This window comes from Colossoma macropomum, unplaced genomic scaffold (genome assembly GCF_904425465.1).
Source record: "Colossoma macropomum unplaced genomic scaffold, Colossoma_macropomum, whole genome shotgun sequence".
In the NCBI taxonomy this organism is placed as follows: Eukaryota; Metazoa; Chordata; class Actinopteri; order Characiformes; family Serrasalmidae; genus Colossoma; species Colossoma macropomum.
Genome location: NW_023494809.1, coordinates 7,133,312 through 7,158,959, shown reverse-complemented (window position 1 = coordinate 7,158,959; position 25,648 = coordinate 7,133,312). Strand labels below are relative to the sequence as shown.

The window sequence follows — 25,648 nt, the reverse complement described above, 5'->3', positions numbered from 1 at the left end:
GCTGTGGAGTCAGAACACGACAGTAAAGGAGCCGCATGCGGCTCTGGAGCCACATGTTGCAGAAAGCTTAAGCTGCGCAATCACTCTGCATTTTCTTCGGCTCTGCATTCTCCTGTGCTTCTCTCCCACATAAAATATGTTGAAACTTTAGCGATGTTTACATACTACAACAGACTTTTTCATTTAAAAAAGTTCAGTTTTTCCTTACTGGCCCTTTAAATCACTGACGGTGTTAAAGGGCTGATATTAGAGTTTCAGACCGTCTGTTCCGCATCGCTGCAGAACGTAACTGTAACTCGGGCCGTTCTGAATCACTCTGTCATCTGATCGTCTGACCGTTTAATTACTGATCAGATGTCTTTTATGTGAATGTTGTGAACGTGAGACGGTGCTTTATTTCCTGTTTTATAGCCATCTCTGATTACAGCCTCGTGTTCTTTAATCACACGGACAGACTTTAACTCGTCCGCTCTGCGCTGACCCCCTGGGAAATGAAGCAGCGTGTCAGGTTTCAGGTTCAGGACAGAACTGTTCCACAGTTAGGCTCTTTCACTGGTCACACACAACAGGAAGTGTTTCATTATCACGTTTCACTCACAGTGAAGAAATGAGTTAAAGGAAGAAAGCATTCAGTAACACTTCAGTATCGCAGGAGCGACACACCAGAATCTTTCACAACGTCAGGTTTTATTATGCTCTTATTATAACTGTTTACTAACTAACCAAGACACCAAACTGGCTGCTCATTATTGCCATTTTAAGAATTTTCCAGAATGCTTATTATTTATTGTGTATTATGGGTCTATATTGTGAATATTTTTGTTTGATTTCTGTCCAAAAGACAATAATAAACCCCCGTTAGCTCTAAATAAAGCCCATGATTTCTAGTTAACGTGCGCTTATTTGACCTTATTCGATCTCAGGTTCTGTACGAACTGAGCTTATTAATCAAGCTACTATTAATTATCTGACCTGTTAGACTGAATCTCTTAGCAGAAGCTTAAAGGGGAACTCCACCAAGTTCTTTGCATAATTAAATGGTTAAGCGTGGTTTGGTGTCGGCTGTTTATGCTGAGGATTCCACACACTGTTCAAAGGTGTTTCAAAGTTCTCTTCCGAACGACTGTAACGTGTTGGAAGCTGAAGGAGACGAGGAGGCGGGATGCAAGTGTGAGCCAGCAGTTTTATTATTGTCTGTGGAAAAAGTAGCAAAAAAAACAAAGAAAAGCAAAATGAGGAAGATGCCAAAGAAATGAAAAGAACCATCAAAAGCAAAGAACAGAGAGCAAAATATGTAGGAATGACAGCTCATACTCAAAATAGCACCAAGCAAAGAACAGACGAACCAAGAGGAATAAATAGACAGAGAACACATGAAAAACACCTGGGGCTAACGAGAGGGCGGGGCTACAGACTACAAACAGGTGGGACGGATGACCAGGGAGGAGACACAGATCAAAACAACAACAAAAGCACATGGAACAAGACACACGAGGGAAAGACAGAAACTGAAAAAGACGAAGCAGGACAAGACCGGACGTTACAGCGACACTCCACGCAAACATCACCACAGTCTGGACATCAAAGGGGTTTTCTCTTTGTTATTATATTGGTCAGCTTCTGATTGTTTATCACTGTCGCAGCCTTTCTTATTCTCTCAAATGAGTCTCATCTTTACCTACTTATCAGTTAAATGTGTAACCCGCCCCCTAAAAGCGCGTCTCGCATTTAAACAGGCATCGCCTGAACACCCTGTAATAAAGCAGTAATGAGCAGCTGGTTAATGACTCTCTCCTGGCTTGATCAGGGTTAATAAGAGTGCTATAGAGGCATTATAACACCCCCTATTCTGAAGTGCTACCAGACGTTTTGCTCAAATCAGTGATAGTTTTATTATATTAATGTTAAATGTATTAAATGCAGTTTGCCTCAGCAGCTCTGTGTGATGAGCTCATCATGAGTCCTACTGGGTGGGGCGTCAATATTAGTGAACTGACCCTGCTGTGGTTTCTGCTGTCCCCCCACCACCCCCCCCCTCCTAAGACAGGCGTTTGTAATGGTACACCCACAGCTGGATCTGACCGCTGTGTGAGCGGGTCAGCTGTGTTGTGGAGCTCAGTGTGGGATGGGGTGTGGAGGAAACCCAGCCCTGCGTTCACACGGCCTAAACACACATTTCTAACAGTGTTCTTTACACTGTAAACATCACCGGGAGAGAGGTTCTCCTCGTGTTCCGGCTTAGTGTCGTTATAACCTGCCGGCATGCTCACGTTCACATTCGACGTCCTCCGCATAAACAGCATCAGCAGGTACTTTATTCCTCAGTCATGTATGTAATAAACCTGCAGCAAAAACTGAAGACTCATCTGCAGGAACAGTCGCTTCTCTCGAGCAGAGTTTCAAAAGAATCGCCGTCGAAATACACTCGCCACTTGTTTCACATACAGGAAAAGTAAAGCGTGTCTCAGAAACGCGTCGGCTCTTATCAGGATCTTGCTGTCTTTCCCAGTAATGTATCTGCTTCTGTGCACCTACGAGCCCTCCAGTGATTCCCGGGAATTATACGAGGCTTCATACAAACTGAATATATGTATATGTTCACACTTTCCTGTTTAAATCCTGTGTGTAAATGTGTGTGGAAGGGTGAAATGTGCAATTTCTGATTTCATTTTGTGTCTAAAACAAAACATCAGTGGCAGGTGTGTACAGATCCAGGTCCAGGTGTAAAGAAGAGTGAGTCCAGAAACAGCTGCAAAGAGATTTTAATCCAGATTCAGGTGTAACAGGAAGTGGATTCAGGTGTAGTGAGAAGTGAATTTAAAGAGAAGTGAATGCAGATCCAGGTGTAAAAAGGAAGTGAATCCAAAGAAAAGTGAATCCAGATCCATGTGTAAGAAGTGAATCCAGATCCAGGGTAAGGAGAAGTGAATCTAAAGAGAAATGAATGCAAATCTAGGTGTAAAAAGGAAGTGAATCCAGATCCAGGTGTAAAAAGGAAGTGAATCCAGATCCAGGTATAAGGAGAAGTGAATCCAGATCCAGGTATAAGGAAAAGTGAATCCAGATCCAGGTATAAGGAAAAGTGAATCCAGATCCAGGTATAAGGAGAAGTGAATCCAGATCCAGGTATAAGGAGAAGTGAATCCAGATCCAGGTGTAAAAAGGAAGTGAATCCAGATCCAGGTGTAAGAGGGGTGTGAATTCAGACGTGAGTGTAGAGAGAAGGGTAAAAGTGAATCTAGATTCAGATCCAATTCAGATTCAGGTGTGAACTGACCTGAACTGTGACTGTCACTCTGTCCCTGGCTGTGCGGTTGCTGCGGCAACAGGACTGCCACCCCTCTTTCCGCTGCGGCTGCGTGAGATCCGCTGTAAGTCCCGCCCCCGGCGCTCTGTGATGTCACTCGTCCGCTCCTGTCAGTGTGTGTTGCATGGTGGCGTGTGCAGTGCTGCTGACCGTGTTTGATGTCGTAATCCAGCGTGTAATAAAGCGCCGCTCAGCTTCTGATCGTTGTTCTGTGTTTGTGGTTCTTTCATGTCTGTAATTGATGTTCTTTGATCGTCAGAGAGAGAAGCTGTTTCTTTTTAATGTGATCTTGATGTGAGCTCTGTGTCCTGATCTGAGGGATTAACTCGTCACAGCGTTGCTGGCTGTAATAAAAGCTGCAGTTTTATATGAACGATTTCTGACTTGTCCGTCACAGAAATGAGTGGAGAAACTGTGGAAACTTTTCACTCCGGTCCACATTAGTTATTAATGTAGGAGAGGAGATATTTTAGCATAGTTTGAATTTGATGAACAGTTATTGTTGTGTAAGTCCTGTTTGACGGCTAAAGCTCGCACACATTGGTCATTCACATACACAGCGTTTACACTGCTTACACTGTTGTACAGCAGGATTATACCAGAAATACTGACCACTTGTAGGCAATTTTTTTTTTTTCCAAATGAAATAATTTTTCCAAATGCATAAATTGTCAATTTGTACATAATTATCAATATCATTACTTAATAAAAAAGATTGATAAAAGTGCATCATTCATTTGTTTATCCTCTACAGTTTTCTGATTTAGTGATAAGACAATAGTTTTCAGGCCTCTAGATGTAACGGAAAATGTGTATGTACAATAAAATGTTTCCCTGGTATTTGTAGAATTTTTGTTTTTGACATTTTAATAGTTTATTTTGTTTTCATTCGTTTCTGTTGTTTATTTCTTTGTATTTTGCATGTTCAATGCAGATAAAACAGCTGTAAGTGTAAAGATAAGTACATTTCAGATTCAGGTTTAAACAGAAGTTCAAATACAGAAGTGAATCCAGTTCTAGTTATGAAAGTGAACCTAGATTCAGATCCAGATGTGAGTTCAGTGAACTGACCTTAACTGTGACCATCTGTGGCCGTGCGGTCAGGAGCGCCTGATAAGCGAAGCTTGGCACGTTCGGGGTTTTATCACTTGTGTGCTGTTTGAGAATCTGCAGGTTCGTGTGTTTTGAATTCCAGAGCAGCAGAAGTTTTCTGTCTGATGGAAAACAAACGTCTGTTAATGAACCTTTCTGAAGTAATCAAACACATTCAGTGGTGTTGAGGTCTGGACTCTGGGGTGGTCAGTCCATTGTCCAGCTTCTTTGTTTGATGTGTCCGTCTCCTTTTCTCAGTGAGGTTCTTCTTGATCAGCTACACATCCTTTCAGACCCACAGCGCTGAGTCGTCTTCTCACAGTGGAAGGATGGACAGAAACACCTGTGGATGTTTTCAGATCTGATCAGCTTGATTTTCTCCTCTCTCTCAGAGATGAAAGCTTTAAGTGCTGTTTATCTGATGGGGCAGTTTTGGGGTCCACCAGCTCTTCCAGGTGGTTGTTAGGAGACACATTTTCTCTGGAGCTTTTAATAGATTTTGGAAACCCCTGTTTCTTCACTTTAACCTTCTCTTTCTTTATGCAAGTGGATAAATTTATACCTAATCTCAGAAATATCTCCTGAAAATCAGTGTCTTGATGGCTGTTTTGACTGTAAGTTGAGTTTATAGGAAGGCGTCAGTTGTAACTGTGTTCATTGTTATGAGGACGTGTGGATGGAGATGGTGTGAAGTCCACCTGCGGAGATGGTGAGGACTCTGAGTGCTGATAGTTGTTGTGATGTCTGTGTTTGACGTTGATGTTTTCAGATGTTATGCGATTCTTCCCATGAGTGCAGAAGCACGTTAGCAAAACTAGCATTAGCATGAGAAAACAGGCCCTGCTCTGCAGCTCTGCTGACGTGTGGTTTTCTAAAGAATCAAATGATCTTCTCTCATTACGAAACCCTCCTGTTTCTCACATGCTTGTGGTTTCACTGCTCAGCGATTGTGCAATCGGTATGGAACTCCCTCACGTCTCAGTGCTCAGAGCTCTCCTCTCCTATCTGTCTGTGTCGTTTGTGTTGAAAGGGTTGATGTGAACATACAGCGCCAGTCAGAAGTCTGGACACACCTGTTCATTGACAGGTTTTTCACTTATTTTTAATGTTTTTCATATTTTAGATCTTAAAACCATAAATAACCCATATTGGAATTATACAGTGAGCAAAAAGTGCTAAATAAGTCTTTTATTTTAGACGCTTCAGTAGCTGGAGAACACTGGAGGTCGTGTGTTTATGGTGAATATCATTAAATGTGATACGGTCTCAGGTACAAGCTAAAGATGAGCAACACAGGAGCCTCACTGCTTTTATAAAAGGTTATGATGTAAACAGAGTGGTTCAGAGTGGTTCAGAGTGGTTTGGTGTGAAACGCTCCGTTCTAGATAAACGTACCGAGAATTGTTCACAGTGGTGGTGATAGGAACCAGACGTCCACCTCTAAAAGCTCCCTCACAGAAAGTTCCTACATGAAATGGTTATGAATTCACTGCCTGATGACTGAGACACTGTTTTATGATAGTTTGGAGAACTTAAACTCCATTCATGGTGGAGGGATACATGCAGGGCGCTGTGAGGCAAAATAGTCCCCAAAGAAAACTTATTATTTCAGATTTTCCACTATTTTCCATCATCAACATTCCATATAAACTCAGAAGACTCGTGTAGGTTCACTGGTGGTTCTGGATAGTAAATAAAATGTCTATATCTGTGTTGTAGTCATGGCGACCCCTGGTTCCTATCACCACCACTGTAAAGACATCTGAACCATTTCACACCAAACCACTCTGAATCTCTCTGTTTACATCTCACACATTCAATTATGCAGAATTTTAGAAATATCAGTGTTATCCCTTGTAAATATGGCCAATTCCTTCAGCCAGAAATTGTGTTGGCCCATGAAGCTGTGTGAATATCAGGTTCAGCTCAGCTTTTTTAGTGTTTTCCAGTCAGTCTGTAAAGCATTACAGCTCATCCTGTTTACTGAACTGTAATGACTGCAGTGAAGCCAGTCGAGCTGTGTGTTTGATTATAATGAGCTTCATTAATCCTGTTTGACTGGGTTTGCTGGAAAATGCTGAATAATAATAATTATACTTGTAGTTTGTGATGGTGGCGCTATTAGTGTGTTTATGTGTGTCAGAATATTGCGATGCGTGTCATGCATCATCTTTTAGTGTTGTGTAGTGTAGTGTGGTGTCATGTTGTGCTGTTTTTTCTGTATTGCTGATGATTTTAGGTGATCGATGGAATGATTATTGTGAAATAGTCTTTTTAACAAATCAGATCGAACTGCTGCAGAATCACAAATTCGTCACGCTTCAGAAGGAGAACAAGTTCTGAATTCACGTCCACACTGACTGTAACAGATGATGAAATACTGGGTCAGGTGAGTCCAGACTTTACCCTGGTTCTGTTTCCGGCCTGGGCGATTGGGTGATGTAGCCGGATATCATCAATGATTGATAAGTAACCTGATGGTGAGGCGTAAAGGGTGATAATCACCGTATTGGGACACTGACTGAGAACTGGAGGGCTAATTTACCGTTAAACAGCTGGTAATGTTGGGAAGTTGAGATTCATGTCCCTGTAAGGAGTGTGAGAGATGAGAGAGAGGATGAAAGCACATTTTCTGTTACAGATACTGATCAATAAAAGAACTGTCCAAACACGTCTCAGCTCTACATCATCTCAGAAAGATCTTTAGGAACCTCTTTAGAACTCCACTAATAACGTTATCACTATTGATCTTCTTAGATATACTGTTTATGTACTGTTTATTTATGTATTTGTTTTATTTATAATAAACGTATCTATACATATTACTATAGGTATTCTTGTGTGTGTGTGTGTGTGTGTGTGTGTGTGTGTGAGTGTACACTGATCAGGCATAACATTCTGACCGCCTCCTTGTTTCTACGCTCATTGTCCATTTTATCAGCTCCACTTACTGTATAGGTCACTTTGTAGTTCTACAGTTACAGACTGTAGTCCATCTGTTTCTCTGATACTTTGTTAGCCCCCTTTTACCCTGTTCTTCAGTGGTCAGGACCCCCATGGACCCTCACAGAGCAGGTACTGTTTGGGTGGTGGATCATTCTCAGCACTGCAGTAACACTGACGTGGTGGTGGTGTGTTAGTGTGTGTTGCGCTGGTCTGAGTGGATTAGACACAGCAGTGCTGCTGGAGTTTATAAACCCCTCAGTGTCACTGCTGGACTGAGAATAGTCCACCAAGCAAACATATCCAGCCAACAGCGTCCTGTGGGCAGCGTCCTGTGACCACTGATGAAGGACTAGAGGATGACCGACACAAACTGTGCAGCAGCAGATGAGCTATCGTCTCTGACTTTACATCTACAAGGTGGATCGACAAGGTAGGAGTGTCTAATAGAGTGGACAGTGAGTGGACACAGTATTTAAAAACTCCAGCAGCACTGCTGTGTCTGATCCACTCAGACCAGCACAACACACACTAACACACCACCACCACGTCAGTGTTACTGCAGTGCTGAGAATGACCCACCACCCAAATAGTACCTGCTCTGTGAGGGTCCATGGGGGTCCTGACGTTTTACTTTTATGTTAAGTTTAGCTTCAGTGAATGGAACTGAAAATAAATGAGAACCATTTAGGCATCGAAGGGTTCTTTGAGCGTTCATGGTTTTATATAGAACCGTTTTCTTTACTAAAGAACCCTTGAAGAACAGTCTTTTTTCAGAGTGTATGTCCAGGTCCGCTGTGCTGTGTGTGTGTGTAGTGTGTAGTGAGCTGTGTGCGGAGTGTAAAGCTGCTGAGGTGTTTGTGTTGGCGGATGCAGAGGGAACGTGAGGAAACCACTCTAAAGCTGGCTTTAATGAGTTGATCAGCAGCAGAGAGCAGCGTGCAGAACAGGAACCCTGCTGGAGTTAACGAGGCCACCTCCACCGCACTGTTCCTCACTCACTTTCACTGTAAACCACCACGTCCTGCTCGCTGTGGAGGAACCTTCACCCCCACGCGGCTCGGAGACACGACCCCAAATGCCTTTTACATGCACTGATATTGGAAACGTGGGCTGAACCTGATATTTTTAAGTGAAAATTAAGTGAAGATAAGTGAACACGTCCTCAGCGTCACCTAAACAACATATACATGGAAAATATTTTGTTCTATATATAAAAAAATGCATATGAACATATCTAGCTCCTCTCTCCGTATAGACAGTAACACACACAGTGCCACCTAGTGTTCTAAACCAACCTGCTGCCAGGTTGAGGAACAGTGCAGTCATATAATAATATTATCTGAATTATCCCAACTGTTTAAGTTCCCACGCTTACCCTAACCTCTTGACCTTTGACCCTCAGGTGGACATGAACTTCATGAGAAAGATTCCTCCGGGTGCGGAGGCGTCGAATGTTCTGGTGGGGGAGGTGGATTTCCTGGACCGTCCCATCATCGCCTTCGTCAGACTGTCCCCCGCCGTCCTCCTCTCCGGCCTCACTGAGGTGCCGGTGCCCACCAGGTAACACACTCACCTGCAGCACAGCAGTGCGGAGTGATCCGGTCGGTACTGAGAGTTCTGAGAGAGATCTCCATCGGGTCTCCCTCAGCTCACCAGCATTTACACCTGTAAACTCCACAGCTGACCAAAACGTTTGGACTGAAAGCCCCTCAACGCAGCCTCTAATGTTCACATTTTTGCTTTAACAGTAAAGGTTTGATGCGGAAGGAAGTGTTTACCAGTGTTTTATTACAGGAATAAATTATATTAAGACGATTTAATAGCAAATAAACGCTCCAAAAATTCCAAGCTGCTGCTGTGTGGGCGTGTCTGATCACATGATGATTGACAGTGGCGTCTCCCAGGCAATGTAAACAACCTATGACACCCCCGGTCAGTGTGCTTAATCTTTTGATATATAATAAAAGCGTTTTGAGTTACTGGAGCTGAAAGAACAAGAAATCAGTTCAGAGTAAATAAACAGGGTCTTCTGTGTTAAACTGCGGGACCCCAGAGGTCCTGTACCCTGAGCTGAGAGGTGGTCTTTCTCCTGCTGTGTGTGAACAGCTCGGTTTTGTTGTCGCTGTGTTTCAGGTTTCTGTTTCTGCTGCTCGGCCCGTTCGGTAAAGGATCTCAGTACCATGAGATCGGCCGGTCCATCGCCACGCTGATGACCGACGAGGTACAACGTCCACACTGTCACTCAAACCCTCAGCCCAAACTCTTTACATTAATGTAAACACTGTAGTGCAGGGGGTGGAGCTTCAGAGTTCTCAGCAGTTTTGTTAGGTTCTGTTAATTAGCTGTTGGTTCTGTAGTTTTTCACTGTGTGTGCTTTTTTTGAACTGCAGGCTTCACTGTTGCTCAGTTAGATCCAGCTTTGTTCAGTAGTTTTCTCCATTACTGATATAATTAATAACACTAATTGTGATCAGCTCTGGTTTTCAGATCTTCTTTCCCTCCTGTTGTTGTTGTTCGTTAGGTTTTCCATGATGTAGCGTATAAAGCCAAAGACCGAAATGACCTGCTCTCAGGAATCGATGAGTTTCTGGACCAGGTGACCGTTCTGCCCCCGGGGGAGTGGGACCCCACCATACGCATCGAGCCCCCAAAAAATGTCCCCTCACAGGTCAGTAGAGGCACAGCCAGTGGGGGGCAGGGTTAGGGGGCTTTATGGTGCTGAGTGTGAAGAATGAGCTTATTACTTGTACTACTACTACTACTAATAATATTAATAATAATAATAATAATAATAAACAAAAAAAATAATAATAACATTACGTTGGTACAACACCTTTTTAATTAATCAGTGCGTATGGAGCATCAGAACCAGTGAAGCACAAGAATATCACAAGGAATGCAAAAACAAGGGGGGGGGTGGAAAACCTTACAAATATGTACAATATTGATCATTATTATTAAACACAAAAGAAGTTGGGAGGAAAAAGCAGTAAAAGATTATACAAACCAAAAGTAATAAGTTGGTCAAACTGGGCAAAACATTACTTCAGGGTGAAATTCTGCAGTTTTGGTGAGCAGCTTAATGTGGAGTGCAAAAATAAAGAAACAAATAAAACAACAGAAGTTTAACAATAACACAATAACTAAGAGCATCAGTCTCATCAGAGGTGAAGAAACCTGAGCGGGAGGTTCTCCCCACTTGACTCTCCTGCTCTAGAACAGCAGAAGAGAACTTATTCCAGTGTACATGAGCCTGTGATTTCAGCTGGCAGTTCTTCATTCGGTTCTTAATGCTGTGACCTGATGTGGTGCTGGAGGGCGATTTCGTGTGGAGTCCAGTAAACTGAACAAAGGCAGAACAGAAAGGCTGAAAATGTGCTACAGCAGAACCGTCTAATTCAGACACTGCAGCCTCATTTAATGGTAGATTAGAATTCAGACCCATTTCACTTCATTACTACACCCAGCAGACTCGTTTACCCCTGAGGAACACCTTCACTCAGTGGACAGTAGTGGATTCATGTTTATCTACAGTAATAAGGCGCCGTCTGTCAGTGCGTTACGTCTGTGTGTGTGTGTGTGTGTGTGTGTGTGTGTGTGTGTGTGTGTGCTGTGCTGTGCTGTGCTGTACTGTACGGGTGTGTGTTAAACTGTGTGGTGTGTGTTTGTCTCTGTAGGAGAAGAGGAAGTTGCCCCCAGTGCCCAACGGCTCCGCCCCCCCATCAGAGAGCATTAAAGAGGAGGATCATCACACAGGCCCCGAACTACAGAGGACAGGACGGTTAGTACAGCGCACAAGCGAAAGTACACCTCAGTTAGCTTGGTGCTAATATCATGTAGGGATTCCCATGGAGACGCTAGCAAAATTAGCTTTGTTGCAGTGAGTGAATAAAACAAGACTTCTCAAAGGAGAAATGCACCTTCAGGAGGGGGCGTGTCTTCAGTACACTCTTAAAAAAGATGGATCTTCAAGGGTTCTTTAGTAAAGACAATGGTTCTAAATAGAACCGTGAACACCTAAAGAACTATTTGCATGCTCTACTGGTTCTCTGCATAATAAAGTGGTTGGAGAATGGGCTGTGTATGGTTCTATATAGAACTTTTTTGAAAAGGGTTCTAGATGTTGCAGTGTCAAACTTGTAACAATTGAAGAACCTTTTTTGGTGCTTTATAGGACCATATACAGCACGTTTTCCATCAGTCTAAAGAACCATTTCACCATGCAGAGAACCATTTTACCATGCAAATGGTTCTTTGAGTGTTCATGACTTTATACGGAACCATTTTCTTTACTACAGAACCTTTGATACATATATTTAGACCCTGCTAGCTCACTGTTAGCCTTTACTGTAACGGAGGGTCCGATGTTGAGACCCCTGCAGACCCAAGTGCTATGTGTGGTTGATGTGGCTGTAAAACCGCACTGTATTATCACATTAACTCAGGAACAGGGGGCTGAAGGATGTGGATCAGTGTGAGTCCGGACGTTAGCATTAGCGTTAGCGTTAGTGCGGTGGTGGATTTGCTGTAAGTCTGTTTTGATGAAGCGGTGTGTGTGAGTGTGTGTGTGAGTGTGTGTGTGAGTGTGTGTGAGTGTGAGTGTGTTCGAATGAGTGAGTGTGGAGAGGATCAGAGCTGCTGCCTCATTAAAGCAGCATTAGACGGAGTTCTAAACCGGGCTTTAATGGAGCCGAAGCTGCGCCGGAGAGCGGCAGCACAGAGGGTAAATTTAGCCACCACCGCGCTTTGATGTGGACCGCAAGTGGCCGTTCAGAGACAGCTGGGTTACAGAGAGAGAGAGGATTTGAGATGGACTTACAGAGCTTCTGTACAGACCCACTATCCTGCTCTCCCTGCCACATAATAATAATAATAATAATAATAATATTAGTAAATGCTGATAATCTACATTACATTTCTTCCCTCCTGATGTTTTACAGTATAACAGAGTGACTGTGTGGATCATATGAACATTATAGAGCTTTTTAAATGAAACAGTAGAAGCCATATCGCCCCCTACACTTCCTGTAGTGTATTACAGTCTGTCAGAGTGACTGTGTGGATCATATGAACATTATAGAGCTTTTTAAATGAAACAGTAGAGGCCATATCGCCCCCTACACTTCCTGTAGTGTATTACAGTCTGTCAGAACATGTGTTCTATAAGTGATGTATGCTAATCTTCATTAATAGTTATCTAGTAGTTACTTTATCTCTCTCTCTCTCTCTCTCTCTCAGGATATTTGGGGGTTTGGTGAGGGATGTTCGGCGTAAAGCTCCGTTTTATTGGAGTGACGTGCGAGACGCTCTGAGTCTGCAGTGTTTGGCCTCTATCCTGTTCCTGTACTGTGCCTGTATGTCCCCTGTCATCACCTTCGGGGGTCTGCTGGGAGATATCACCAAAAACAACATCGTGAGTGTGTGACTCACACAGACAGAGTGATCGGTAGAGACACACCCATGTATGTACACAGACAGGGTCTATATAAATTCTCTCTCTCTCTCTCTCTGGTAGAGTGCTATAGAGTCTCTGTTCGGAGCGTCTCTGACCGGAGTGGCGTATTCTCTCTTTGCTGGTCAGCCACTTACCATCCTGGGCAGCACCGGTCCGGTTCTGGTGTTTGAGAAGATTCTGTTTAGGTTCTGCAGGTAAGAAGTTCAGTAACCTTAAAGTGTTTCTTTAAGACCAAATATCATAGCAGATACTGAATAACTCGTAGCGGAATAACCCAAAGATATAAGATTAATAATTAAGAGCTGCATTAGATCCCGTTATGTTTCTTTCAGAGTGTGTTTATGAGAACAGCGCGGTGTGTGTGTGTGTGTGTGCGTGTGTGTGTGCGCGTGTGTGCGTGTGCGTGTGTGTGTGTGTGCGTGTGTGCGTGTGTGTGCGTGTGTGTGTGTGTGTGTGTGTGTGTGCGTGTGTGTGTGCGTGTGTGTGTGTGTGTGTGCGTGTGTGTGTGTGTGTGTGATGAGGTGGTCAGTAGTTCAGCAGTGCTGAAGCCTGCAGCTTCTCTACAGTCTGATGAGTTTTAATGCTGTAGCTCCATCTGGTGGTGAAAGTATGAACAGACACTCATAAACTCATTGCTGCTCGTTTATTTTCACACATTCTGATCTAAAACAGTCCTGAGCTTCTCTGCTGTGGATGAAAGTCTACAAGTGTTTAAAGAGGCTCTTACTCTGCAGATCCACAGACACTGATATATGTAAATGAGTTGGTTCTCATGACATCATAGAAACAGTGAATTAAAAACAAACTGTGTTTGCAGTTTAATTCCCGTATATGGACTGTGTGTCCTGAGGAGTGAACGATATGCCTTGAAAGTTTAGCATGTTGTTTACATGCTACGCTAAACTCTTTTATTAAAGAAAGTGGGAAAATTCAGTCATGAATCATATGGACGCTCTTAGAACCTTGATTTTGAAGAGTACAGTGTGCTTTGTGTTATAAGTACATTAACATTACCAGGTTAAACCTAAATTTGATTTTTTTGCCTAAATACATCACAGATGTGATTGGTTTGCTGCTGTGTGAACTCACATGCATCCCACAACCTCGTCTCCATCATCTCCCACCATGTTACACTCACAGTTTAGTCCAGAAGTCTGACACAGATTTTCATTACAAATGATGATATCAGCATAATAATTTAAATTAAAAGTAACATCTTTAAATTTTAACATGAATTTCAGAATTTCACAGTATTGTACTTAACAAGATACCATTTTTTTGCAGTGTAGAGGGACACGACACCCAATACTGTGAAATTCTGAAGTTCATGTTAAAATTTAAAGATTTTACCTTTAATATTAATTTTTATGCTGATAATATTATGTGTAATGAAAATCTCTGTATTAGGTTAGAACATAATGCAAATTAAAAGCATTTTCATCAGCGCTATCAGACTTTAGACCCCACTGTTTATGCAGCAGTTTTAAAAGCCTCATAATTCAGAGGGCGAAAACGTACGTAGGACAGATCGTATCAGGTTTAGAGTGGTTTCGCTCTGCAGGGTGAGAGAGCGGTGACTTTCTGAAACACTGTTCATTTTCTCCATAGAGATCCTAACAGGCGTTATTAACCAGGGCCTGTTGGGTCCTCGCAGGTCTGTAAGTGTGTGGGCATTTTCAGGAAGCAGCTGTGTTCACACTGATGACACATCTGGATCTGTGAAGGCAGAAAGATCAGATCTGAACATAAACTCAGAGCTCTTTAATGAGCTGATGGATCAGGAGAGCATGCAGGACTTGGTGGACTCCACATCCCAGAATTCTGTGGGGTCACATGGTGTAGAGCAGGAAGCCGCTGAAGGTGCTATGGTGGCTGGCGTTGTCCCACAGGTGTGAGTTCGGCCACAGCTGCATGTAGAGCTCGTCTCCCTGCTCTAACAGCAGGGCGGCGCCGTTGGATGCGGTGTCGCTGCCCGGTCCGGCTGGCGGCTCGTGCACAGTCAACTGGATCTCGCCGTTCTTATACAGCACCGCGCTCATCAGGCCTTCGGTGGGCGCTGTAGCGGTGTAGCGGATATAATACACACCCCTCACCGGGGCTTTAAACACACCTACAGCACAGGAGAACACGTTCTACATGTAATACACAGTTTAGCACAGACTGATGTGTGTGCTCTGTGTGTGTTCGTGCTGTGTGTGTGTGTGTGTGTGTGTGCGTGTGTGTGTCAGTGATACCTGTCTCTGGGCTGTAAGCGTTGCCGATGTTGGTCAGGACGTCTTTATAGATGAGTTTTTTGTGTGAGTTCTTGGTGGAGACGAGTCCGTCGCTGCCCAGAGAGACAGCAAACGCCACTTTAGGAGCCTCTAACGCACAAAAACAGCAGATTAGAGCATCATATTCTACAGTAAACAGCGTTCAGCACACAGCACACCGTGCTGAGTCACAGGCCCCACATAGAAACTTCATCAGACAGAAGCTCTGAATAATGTATTAAAAACACCACACAGTTCTGTTAAACGCTTTGATGTTCTCAGACTATACAGTGATCATTTTCATGGGCAGTTTCTCGTGTCACGTTCATCTTTTGTGAAACAGGTATATTGTGTTTTTATCTGGGCCTTATAAACGCGTTAGCGTGAGACTGATGCTTTATTACAGTGTTATAAATGTCTCACTTTAGTGTGTGTTTATACTGACACAGTCTCATTTACTTCATAAACTTATTCATCAAAGTTGACTTGACTGTTCAAATCTGTGCTTTTTTTAAGCAGCCAATGTACGAACCTTCTATGAAACGTTCGTACGGCGTGGAGACGAACGCAGTCAGCTTCAGTGCGTGAAATCAAGTGCCAGCCTATCAGCACCTCATTTACATATCGTTTACATGAAGCACGCCCTACGTCATGCATGTTTTGGTAGGGAGCCAAAAAACAACAGCATTCAGCAGCTTGTGAGCCAATGGCTGAGCTCGTAGGCAGAGTTTGAGGTCAGTGAGTGCACAGCCCCCCATACTGACCAAACTTCATAGTGTTAAAATTATTAATAAAATAAAAAACAAACCAAACGTCTGTGTTTTTAACACGGTGGGAAGATGTGATTTAGTGTAAAAATTCATGTTTAAACACTATGATTGCACCGTACGACTCTAGCTGTGTATTAGCACAGTATAATACGTCTTTAAATCAAATATGGAATTTTGTTTACACCGATGTGCATGTAAAGTCAGCACGTCCACTTTGGTGCTGCAGAGGATTATTAGCGTTATTGTTTTCTAGTTTTATTCTTATTATTGGTGATATTTATAATAGTTTGGGTCAGTTAATCTCAAATCATGCATTTTTTCAGGTTGTGAAATGTTTACGCTCAAATGTACTCACTGCTACTGGACATGAGTTTCATCATACAGATACGGCGAAGATGAAGCTGATCAATAACAAAACTGTCGGCGAGATTGATCAGGTTTGACTGTCCTCAGCTTTGATGAACAAGAGCCAGTGTGAGAGTTTAAACTGAGTTTAAATCTGATACAGAAACAGGGTTTAGTTTTCATAACAGTGTTTTGTTTCTCTTCAGTTTAAAGTGAATTAGTGTGAGTCACTACAAGCTCAGACACAATAAACAGCACACACTGACCTCTCTGAGCCTTCAGCTGCTGTTCTGCAGCGTCCAGTCTGCTCCTCAGAGCGGTCAGCTCCACAGCCTGCTCTGTACACGCACACAGACACACACACGGCATTTACTGCACCATTTAAGGTGAAACAGGAAATCAAACTGGTGAACAGGAAACCAACTTCACTAGTGTTGTTCCAAGTCGGCTTCTTTTGTGAATGTTCTGTTACCCTGAGTGATGTTCCGGAGCTGCTGTAGTTCATTGTGGATCACCTCCAGGCCAGCGGGGGGCGCTGTGCTCTCCTGAGCATCAGCGGACACCAGCAGCACCAGCAGCACACACACACACCGCACATCCATCGTTCAGCTCCGCTCACACACACCGAGCATGTAAGATCGTCAGAACTGAGCTTATATACACAACACGCACCCCCCACGACCCCCCCTCAAGACAGATCAAACATCAGCAGATTGACTTTGTTCCCCTGCAGACTCACACTGACATAACTGTATTACATAATCAATCACTTCAATCACTTAATCAATAACATTATAGATGATATAGCATTTCTGGGTAGACTGGATCTTTAACCTGATGAATGAACCTTTAAAGAGACCATAACCTGCATTTTCTCTAATAGTATATTCCGCTGCTGTGGACTGATCGGGCAGGGCTAAACTGCTGTGGACTGAATGGGTGGGGCTAAACTGTTGAGTGGGTGGGGCTAAACTGCTGTGGACTGAATGGGCGGGGCTAAACGACTCCATGAGTCATCGTTTCTTTTATATATATATTTATCCTTACGTCCTGTTTTATGTCCTGATTAGACGTAAAAACTAAGCTGTGTGTTTGTCCTGCAGAGATTACGGCCTGTCCTACCTCAATCTGCGCACCAGTATCGGACTGTGGACGGCCCTGCTGTGCGTGGTGCTGGTCGCCACGGATGCGAGTTCTCTGGTGTGCTACATCACGCGCTTCACGGAGGAGGCCTTCGCTGCACTGATCTGCATCATCTTCATCTACGAGGCCTTGGAGAAGCTCTTCCACCTGGGAGAGATGTTCCCCATCAACATGCGCAACCAGCTGGACAACCTCACCTTCTACACGTCAGCACCGTCCTCTCACCGCACACTGTCACATTAACGCCACAGATCAGACAGACGGCCCCAGATGTGGCTGATCAGACGTGTTTGATGTCTGAAGTTTGCTTGTGTAGTTTTAGCTCTGGAGCTACGAGGCTGATGTAGCCAGTGCTGTAGTCTGTTGTTAAGCTCTGTAAACAATAATATCAATATTAATAACGTTATTATTTAAGGAAAACCTTTGTGCTCAGTGTGTTGTTCTCTCTGTCTCAGGTGCCAGTGCGCTCCACCTGCCAACACCACACATGAGCTCATACACAGGTGGAATCAGACCGGCTTCACTCCAGAATCCATAAACTGGAGCCAACTGAACGTCACTGTAAGTGTGTGAACTACAGTCTGTCAGAGTGACTGTGTGGATCATATGAACATTATAGAGGCTTTTTAAATGAAACAGTAGAAGCCATATCGCCCCCTACACTTCCTGTAGTGTATTACAGTCTGTCAGAGTGACTGTGTGGATCATATGAACATTATAGAGGCTTTTTAAATGAAACAGTAGAAGCCATATCGCCCCCTACACTTCCTGTAGTGTATTACAGTCTGTCAGAGTGACTGTGTGGATCATATGAACATTATAGAGCTTTTTAAATGAAACAGTAGAAGCCATATCGCCCCCTACACTTCCTGTAGTGTATTACAGTCTGTCAGAGTGACTGTGTGGATCATATGAACATTATAGAGGCTTTTTAAATGAAACAGTAGAAGCCATATCGCCCCCTACACTTCCTGTAGTGTATTACAGTCTGTCAGAGTGACTGTGTGGATCAGATGAACATTATAGAGGCTTTTAAATGAAACAGTAGAAGCCATATCGCCCCCTACACTTCCTGTAGTGTATTACAGTCTGTCAGAGTGACTGTGTGTTATATTTTTCACAATTAACACAATTTTTTCACACTTAATTTTGTTGACTAAGCCGTCATATGTGACATGAATAGTTAGCAATTATTATTTATTTTTGTTATTATTATTATTATTATTATTATCATTTAAATGAGCTCTGTTTTGATTGCCTTCCCGGTGTTGTACCTCATTTGAAAAAGCAGTCCAAGCTGAAACACTCCTTTAAATGTCAGGGTGAGTGGGCGGGGCTAAACTGCTGTACTGGATAGTGAAAGTTTTACATTGTTTATCAAGCATCAGATGCTTTAGTTTCAGTGAAGGGAGGACAGTTTGGTTATAATATGTATAATATGTTTAATGCTGTGAACACTGTTACTGTAGATGCTCTGTTTTTGTGAATAATGTAACTTATGCTCTCTCTCTCTCTCTCTCTCTCTCTCTCTCTCTCTCTCTCTCTCTCTCTCCTCTCTCTCTCCTCCTCTCTCTCTCTCTCCTCTCTCTCTCTCTCTCTCTCTCTCTCTCCTCTCTCTCTCTCTCTCCTCTCTCTCTCTCTGGTGGAGTGTAGATGTGCCATAAACTGCATGGTGTGTTTGAGGGTCCGGCGTGTGCCCATGACGGACCCTTCATCCCTGACGTTCTCTTCTGGTCCGTTATTCTCTTCTTCACCACCTTCTTCCTCTCCTCCTTCCTGAAACAGTTTAAGACCAAGCGCTACTTCCCCACTCGGGTCAGTAAACCCACCTGTCACAAACACACACACAAACACACACACCGCCCCCTGACTTTTAACCACCCCCCCTCTCTCTCTCTCTCTCTCTCTCTCTCTCTCTCTCTCTCTCTCTCTCTCTCTCTCTCTGCAGGTTCGCTCCACCATCAGCGACTTCGCGGTCTTTCTCACCATCATGATCATGGTGGTGGTGGATTATCTGGTGGGGATTCCGTCCCCCAAACTCAACGTCCCGGACACGTTTGAGGTAGACGTTATTCGTCCTTCTCGCTCTCTGAGGGCCTCCGTGTGAGGACGTGTCTGTTCTGCTGGTCAGATCTGTAAACCTGTTTATTTTTGGCCGTTTGGACTCGCGACCCCCAAGATCTGTGTTTGCTCTGAATCTCTGATAAAGCAGGACGTCGATAGTGCTGATCTCAGCAGGAGCGTCGGCTCGTACCGGTTCAGCGTGGAGCTCCGAACGATTCGGCTTGATTACGATTCCTTAGGAAACGATTCACTCCGTTATGAATCGTAGTAGAATTTAGACCCCATGTGTCGAACACAAGGCCTGCGGGCCAAGTCAGGCCCGTGACAGCCCTGTTCAGCCCTCGGAGTTATTTAATCATTTTAATTTTCTGTTCTTATTAGCCTGTTTCACCCTGAGATGAACTACAGTCCCCAGCATGCATTGCAACATAATGTGCATTCTGACCCCCAACAACAATCTATGGGTGGTTTAAAATAGGCAGTTTTAAAAACCTACCTCAAACAATTTATTTTTATTTTGAATTATTTTATTTTTTTATATTATTTTATTATTTTTGAATAAGTAATCAGTGCCTATTTTGTTGTTGCATGTTTTGAATAAACAATGGTCAGTTCAGGTCATGACAAAATCTTAATTAGGGCATATTTTACTGAATTATAATTATTATAATTGATTATAATCGATTCTCACATTACAAAATCTGTTCAGATCCACTCATTTAGATCAATTCGTCAGGACTGGGGACGTCCTGAGTCAGTTTTGTTGACACTTATTTTAAAAGACATTATTTAGATTTTGCCAGTTACACCATAACATCACTGACTGTGTGGCGTTTTATATTGATTATGATCAAATCTGATTGAACTCCCTGATCTGTCGGTCATGTGCTGTATTTAGATTCTGTCCTCGTCCCCTGTTGGTCACTCTTTCTTCTCTGCCGTGTAACAGTGACGTGTTTGTTGTTTGTCGATTGTGCCGCTCTGACCGATGTGTGATGTCACTTTGTCTGTGATCCTCAGCCCACCTCTAAAGGCCGCGGCTGGTTGATGTCCCCTCTGGGCACTAACCCCACCTGGACGCTGTTCGCTGCAGCCATTCCTGCTCTGCTCTGCACCATCCTCATCTTCATGGACCAGCAGATCACCGCCGTCATCATCAACCGCAAAGAGCACAAACTGAAGGTCACAAACTTCAGATCTCAGATCTTTCTTAAAATAATACGTAATAAACAGATCAGTTACTGTACAGATCAGTATGACAGCACAGACTCAGGGGTGACTGTGTGGAACATTCAGGGATGTGTGGGATTATATGTGTTATTCTGTGGGATTATATGTGTTATTCTGTGGGATTATATGGTCTATTCTGTAGGATTATATGGTCTATTGTGTGGGATTATATGGTGTATTGTGTGGGATATATGGTCTATTCTGTGGGATTATATGGTGTATTGTGTGGGATTATATGTGTTATTCTGTTGGATTATATGGTGTATTGTGTGGGATTATATGTGTTATTCTGTAGGATTATATGGTCTATTCTGTAGGATTATATGTGTTATTCTGTAGGATTATATGTGTTATTCTGTAGGATTATGTGTGTTATTCTGTTGGATTATATGGTGTATTGTGTGGGATTATATGTGTTATTCTGTAGGATTATATGGTCTATTCTGTAGGATTATATGTGTTATTCTGTTGGATTATATGGTGTGTTGTGTGGGATTATATGTGTTATTCTGTAGGATTATATGATATTCTGTGGGATTATATGGTCTATTCTGTGGGATTATATGATATTCTGTAGGATTATATGATATTCTGTGGGATTATATGGTCTATTCTGTGGGATTATATGATATTCTGTTGGATTATATGGTGTATTCTGTAGGATTATATGGTGTATTCTGTAGGATTATATGATATTCTGTAGGATTATATGTGTTATTCTGTGGGATTATATGGTGTATTGTGTGGGATTATATGGTGTATTCTGTGGGATTATATGGTGTATTGTGTGGGATTATATGGTGTATTATATGATATTATGGTGTATTATATGATTATATGATATTCTGTAGGATTATATGATATTCTGTTGGATTATATGGTGTATTCTGTAGGATTATATGATATTCTGTAGGATTATATGTGTTATTCTGTGGGATTATATGGTGTATTGTGTGGGATTATATGGTGTATTCTGTGGGATTATATGGTGTATTGTGTGGGATTATATGGTGTATTCTGTGGGATTATATGGTCTATTCTGTAGGATTATATGTGTATTCTGTGGGATTATATGATATTCTGTGGGATTATATGGTGTATTGTCTGGGATTATATGTGTTATTCTGTAGGATTATATGATATTCTGTGGGATTATATGGTCTATTCTGTAGGATTATATGATATTCTGTGGGATTATATGGTCTATTCTGTGGGATTATATGATATTCTGTAGGGATTATATGTGTTATTCTGTGGGATTATATGGTGTATTCTGTGGGATTATATGATATTCTGTAGGATTATATGTGTTATTCTGTGGGATTATATGGGTTATTCTGTGGGATTGTGTAACAGAAAGGCTGTGGGTATCACCTGGACCTGCTGGTGGTGGCGGTGATGCTGGGCGTCTGCTCTTTGATGGGTCTGCCGTGGTTCGTGGCCGCGACCGTTCTCTCCATCTCCCACGTCAACAGCCTGAAGGTAGAGTCGGAATGCTCCGCCCCCGGAGAGCAGCCCAAATTCCTCGGCATCCGTGAGCAGCGCGTCACCGGCCTCATGATCTTCATCCTCATGGGCCTGTCGGTCTTCATGACCTCTGTACTCAAGGTCAGACCCTCACACATGTGTACACACCATCATCATCATCATCATCATCACTGTCGGAGGAAAAGCCTCTAAAACTGTAACGAGCTTTTAATGAGACGTATAAATGTAACTTAACGACTCTCCGCTGGTCTATAATGAACCGTTAACGCAGCGTAAAGAGCAGCTGGAGCTCACAAACCACGTAAAACTCTAAAATCCCACAATAAGCTGCCTCACACTTCAAAATTCTAGTTTTGTTTTAGTCTGTTTTTGGTTTGTTTGATTTAATCCAAATTTTGAAGTATATTTTATTATTATTATTATTATTATTATTATTATTATTTCTGTTCTCACTTCTAAGATGAGACCAGAGAGCATTCATGTGGCGAGAGCTGTAAAATATTGAGAGCTGGGACTCGTTCGCCCTTTATACAGACAACAGAGACTCGAGTTCTGCTCACACCAGCAGGAAAGTCTCTCTGAACTAAACCTTTGTTTCTCCTCTGCAGTGATGAGACGTTGTGTATTATTAGACTGTTCTGACTGTCTTTTCATCTTTTCTGATGAGCAGACGATCTTTGACTAAAACAGTAATGCTAACGTTGCTAACAGTGAATGAAAGTCAGTAGGGTCCTGTTAGCATAGCGTAAAGGTTCATTAATAGGTTGTTTGCAGTCATGTGATTCTGATGATGTGTGAAATCCAGATGGAGGGCAGGAATGAAGAGCAAGATGGAGAGATGGAGACGAACCCGCACTGCGCTAGTTTAGACACCACGAGAGAAAAGATATGAACAGAGAGTCACAGCGTATGCAGCGATTTTTCAGCTGAACTGAAAGACTCCCCTGCTATCGAGGCGGCAGACATGAGCAGCCACCTCGTCCTCCAGACGTCCTGCTACTCAAGAACACAAATGAAAGCAGAGTGTGGAGGCCCAACTTTACCAGGCTGAACTGGCCTCTGGTTTGAATTTTCCCGTTCCGCCTTAAATGGTGCAGCATTTATTATTCCATCCATCCATCCATCCATCATCTAAACCGCTTATCCTTCTGGGTGGGGTGCTGGAGCCTATCCCAGCTGTCATTGGGCGGAAGGCAGGACACACCCTGGACAGGTCTCCAGTCCATCACAGGGCACATTTATTATTATAATACCTTAATTTTCAGTGCTGTGCCCTGGAGCGGGCGGGAAACCAGCCCCCTGCAGACGGGAGCGGGACGAAGCATGCATGAAGAGAAACCCTGCAGATTAATGAACAGAATAAAGTAGAACGATCACTAAATCATATATAAACTATATAAACGATAACAATAAAACAGCTAAAATGAATGAAGTCGTTCTACAGAGCTGTAAAGCAGCCGATCAACAACACACAGATTCTCGCAGCTCACAGAGGCGGAGCCTTCAGTCCGACGGCCACAGCTGCCCAGCAGAACACCAAAACTAACCGCTCTGTGGTTTAATGGTGAGTAAATGGCGTTTGGTGAAGTTACTCACAGTGAGCCTGACGACCACGACTGACCTGTTATTTCAGCAGAGGATAATGTGTTTGTGATTAGACTGTGTAAATACTGGATGCCTTGACTGAGCTGCGCAGGACAAACCATTCTGAAAAATAGTCCCTCTCAGATCTCTTCCTTTCTGGTTTCTCAGATTGGTTTGAGCACCATAAACAACCGAAACTACAGGTGTTTTGAGAGCTCATGACAGCAAATGTAGAACGTCACTTCCTGCCCTCCGTGTGACGTCATATACAAGCAGCCTATTTAACTCTGTGTTGTTGTGTCCTCAGTTCATCCCCATGCCGGTGCTGTATGGCGTTTTCCTCTACATGGGCGTCTCCTCTCTCAAAGGAATTCAGGTAAACACTAATTACACTAATTACGCAGTTAATTACATTAACATTCTGTGTGCTCAGGTTTGAGTCGGCACTGTTTTTCTGTTTGACTCACTGTTAAAAAATAAGAGCAGACAGTGAAGCTGCTCAGCTCCGGTTTAACAGCACAGACACAGAGCGCTGAGCTGAATCAGGTGTGGTAGAGCAGGTGAGGACCTGCAGGACTGGAGTCGGACTCTCCTGAGATACAGCTTCATGACTTCGTCACATTCACATCATAATCAACTCTAATAAACTAATAATAAACTAATAAATCTCTCTTCTCCTCTGAGGCTCTGATGTGGTTTGAGCTTGAAAGTTTACAATCTGCAATTTGCAGTTTCTCCACCTGTTTCTGTAACTGAGTCAGAAATAATTAATATAAAATAATAATGTGCTTTTATTATCGCCAGTATTAACTGTGACTGTGTTGAGCAGATAGGTTTTTATAATATAAAGGTATTAATTATTTTCACTTTATTTTATTGACTTCTTTTTTTATAACTCTTACACACTTACAAAAGGATGATTCTTCAAGGGTTCTTTAGTAAAGAAAATGGTTCTATATAGAACCATGAACACTCAGAGAATCCTACACCTGATTAAATGGTTCTTTGCTTCATGAAAGGGTTCTTCAGACTGATGGAGAATGTGCTGTATATGGTTCTGTGTGTTTCTTCTGTTGTAACAAGCTTGACATCATAACAATAGAAGAACCCTTTTTGGTGCTACATAGAACCCCTACAGCACATTCTCCCTCAATCGGAAGAACCCTTTCATGATCCAAAGAACCCTTTCGTCATGCAAAGGGTTATTTGAGTGTTCATGGTTCTTTATAGAGCCTTCCGCCCAATGACAGCTGGGATGGGCTCCAGCACCCCACCGCGACCCAGAAGGATAAGCGGTTTAGATGATGGATGGATGGATGGTTCTTTATAGAACCATTTTCTTTACTAAAGAACCTTTGAAGAACCATGATTTGTAAGTGTGTACATTGTACTGTTTTTGTTATGTGTTCTTTTGTAAATGTTCTCTGTTTCTAGTATTTTCTAACAGAATTATTAGTAATAAACAGTCCTCAGTCTATTTTCTGACGTGTCTGTTCAGCTGCTGTATAAATGGGTAACAATAATATTGTTGTTCTGATCTCTCTGCAGTTCTTTGACCGGATAAAGCTGTTCGGGATGCCAGCGAAGCACCAGCCGGATCTGATCTATCTGCGCTATGTGCCTCTGTGGAAGGTTCACGTGTTCACCATTGTTCAGCTGACCTGCCTCGTCCTGCTGTGGGTCATCAAAGTGTCGGCTGCTGCTGTGATCTTCCCCATGATGGTAATCAGGCCCTGCCTGCCGTAACTAAAGCTGCACTATGTAAGATGTTTGTTGTTAAAACTGAAAGTAGAGTCGTTTCTGAGTGAGGAGAACATAAACAGGCTAAAATATGTTGAGTGTGTTTTGCTGAGAGTCGCCTGTAAAGTCTAAAATAACCGTTCAAAAGTCAGAGGCGTCGAGTTTTTCCCACCACGTCGTACGTCTTTACGTATTAACGTCACACAGAGACTCGAAAAGGAGGTCCGGCTCG

At 42.9% G+C, this 25,648-nt stretch overlaps 2 protein-coding genes across 6 annotated transcripts in view; one reads left to right on the top strand and one right to left on the bottom strand.

Annotated features, from left to right (window-relative positions):
* The window catches only part of slc4a7 (solute carrier family 4 member 7), an 86,319-nt gene that overhangs the window by 48,183 nt on the left and 12,488 nt on the right, over positions 1 to 25,648 (top strand). For all 5 annotated transcript variants that reach the window (XM_036558262.1, XM_036558261.1, XM_036558263.1 and 2 more), the window contains 14 exons: positions 8,748 to 8,905; positions 9,479 to 9,566; positions 9,867 to 10,013; positions 11,023 to 11,126; positions 12,584 to 12,758; positions 12,861 to 12,994; positions 17,271 to 17,516; positions 17,766 to 17,871; positions 18,964 to 19,125; positions 19,259 to 19,372; positions 20,395 to 20,556; positions 21,961 to 22,212; positions 23,984 to 24,052; positions 25,225 to 25,398. In XM_036558262.1, coding sequence (XP_036414155.1) covers positions 8,748 to 8,905; positions 9,479 to 9,566; positions 9,867 to 10,013; positions 11,023 to 11,126; positions 12,584 to 12,758; positions 12,861 to 12,994; positions 17,271 to 17,516; positions 17,766 to 17,871; positions 18,964 to 19,125; positions 19,259 to 19,372; positions 20,395 to 20,556; positions 21,961 to 22,212; positions 23,984 to 24,052; positions 25,225 to 25,398 — 2,091 coding nt within the window. The remainder of the gene's footprint in view (positions 1 to 8,747; positions 8,906 to 9,478; positions 9,567 to 9,866; positions 10,014 to 11,022; positions 11,127 to 12,583; positions 12,759 to 12,860; positions 12,995 to 17,270; positions 17,517 to 17,765; positions 17,872 to 18,963; positions 19,126 to 19,258; positions 19,373 to 20,394; positions 20,557 to 21,960; positions 22,213 to 23,983; positions 24,053 to 25,224; positions 25,399 to 25,648) is intronic.
* LOC118798738 (complement C1q-like protein 2) lies at positions 13,430 to 16,815 on the bottom strand. The gene is made up of 4 exons (XM_036558266.1): positions 16,640 to 16,815; positions 16,434 to 16,505; positions 15,035 to 15,163; positions 13,430 to 14,910 (listed from the first exon to the last, which is right to left on the bottom strand). Exons 1-4 carry the CDS (start codon positions 16,767 to 16,769, stop codon positions 14,630 to 14,632), a joined length of 612 nt encoding a protein of 203 aa, XP_036414159.1. The 5' UTR covers positions 16,770 to 16,815; the 3' UTR covers positions 13,430 to 14,629.

Bases quoted from the DNA above. Each gene is read 5' to 3' on its own strand.
- LOC118798738 (XM_036558266.1), bottom strand. From the start codon at position 16,769: ATGGATGTGCGGTGTGTGTGTGTGCTGCTGGTGCTGCTGGTGTCCGCT. The intron at 16,506-16,639 runs GTAACAGAACAT...GTGCGTGTACAG, and splicing joins GCTCCGGAACATCACTCAGG to AGCAGGCTGTGGAGCTGACC. The intron at 14,911-15,034 runs GTATCACTGACA...CCTGTGCTGTAG, and splicing joins CGCTTACAGCCCAGAGACAG to GTGTGTTTAAAGCCCCGGTG.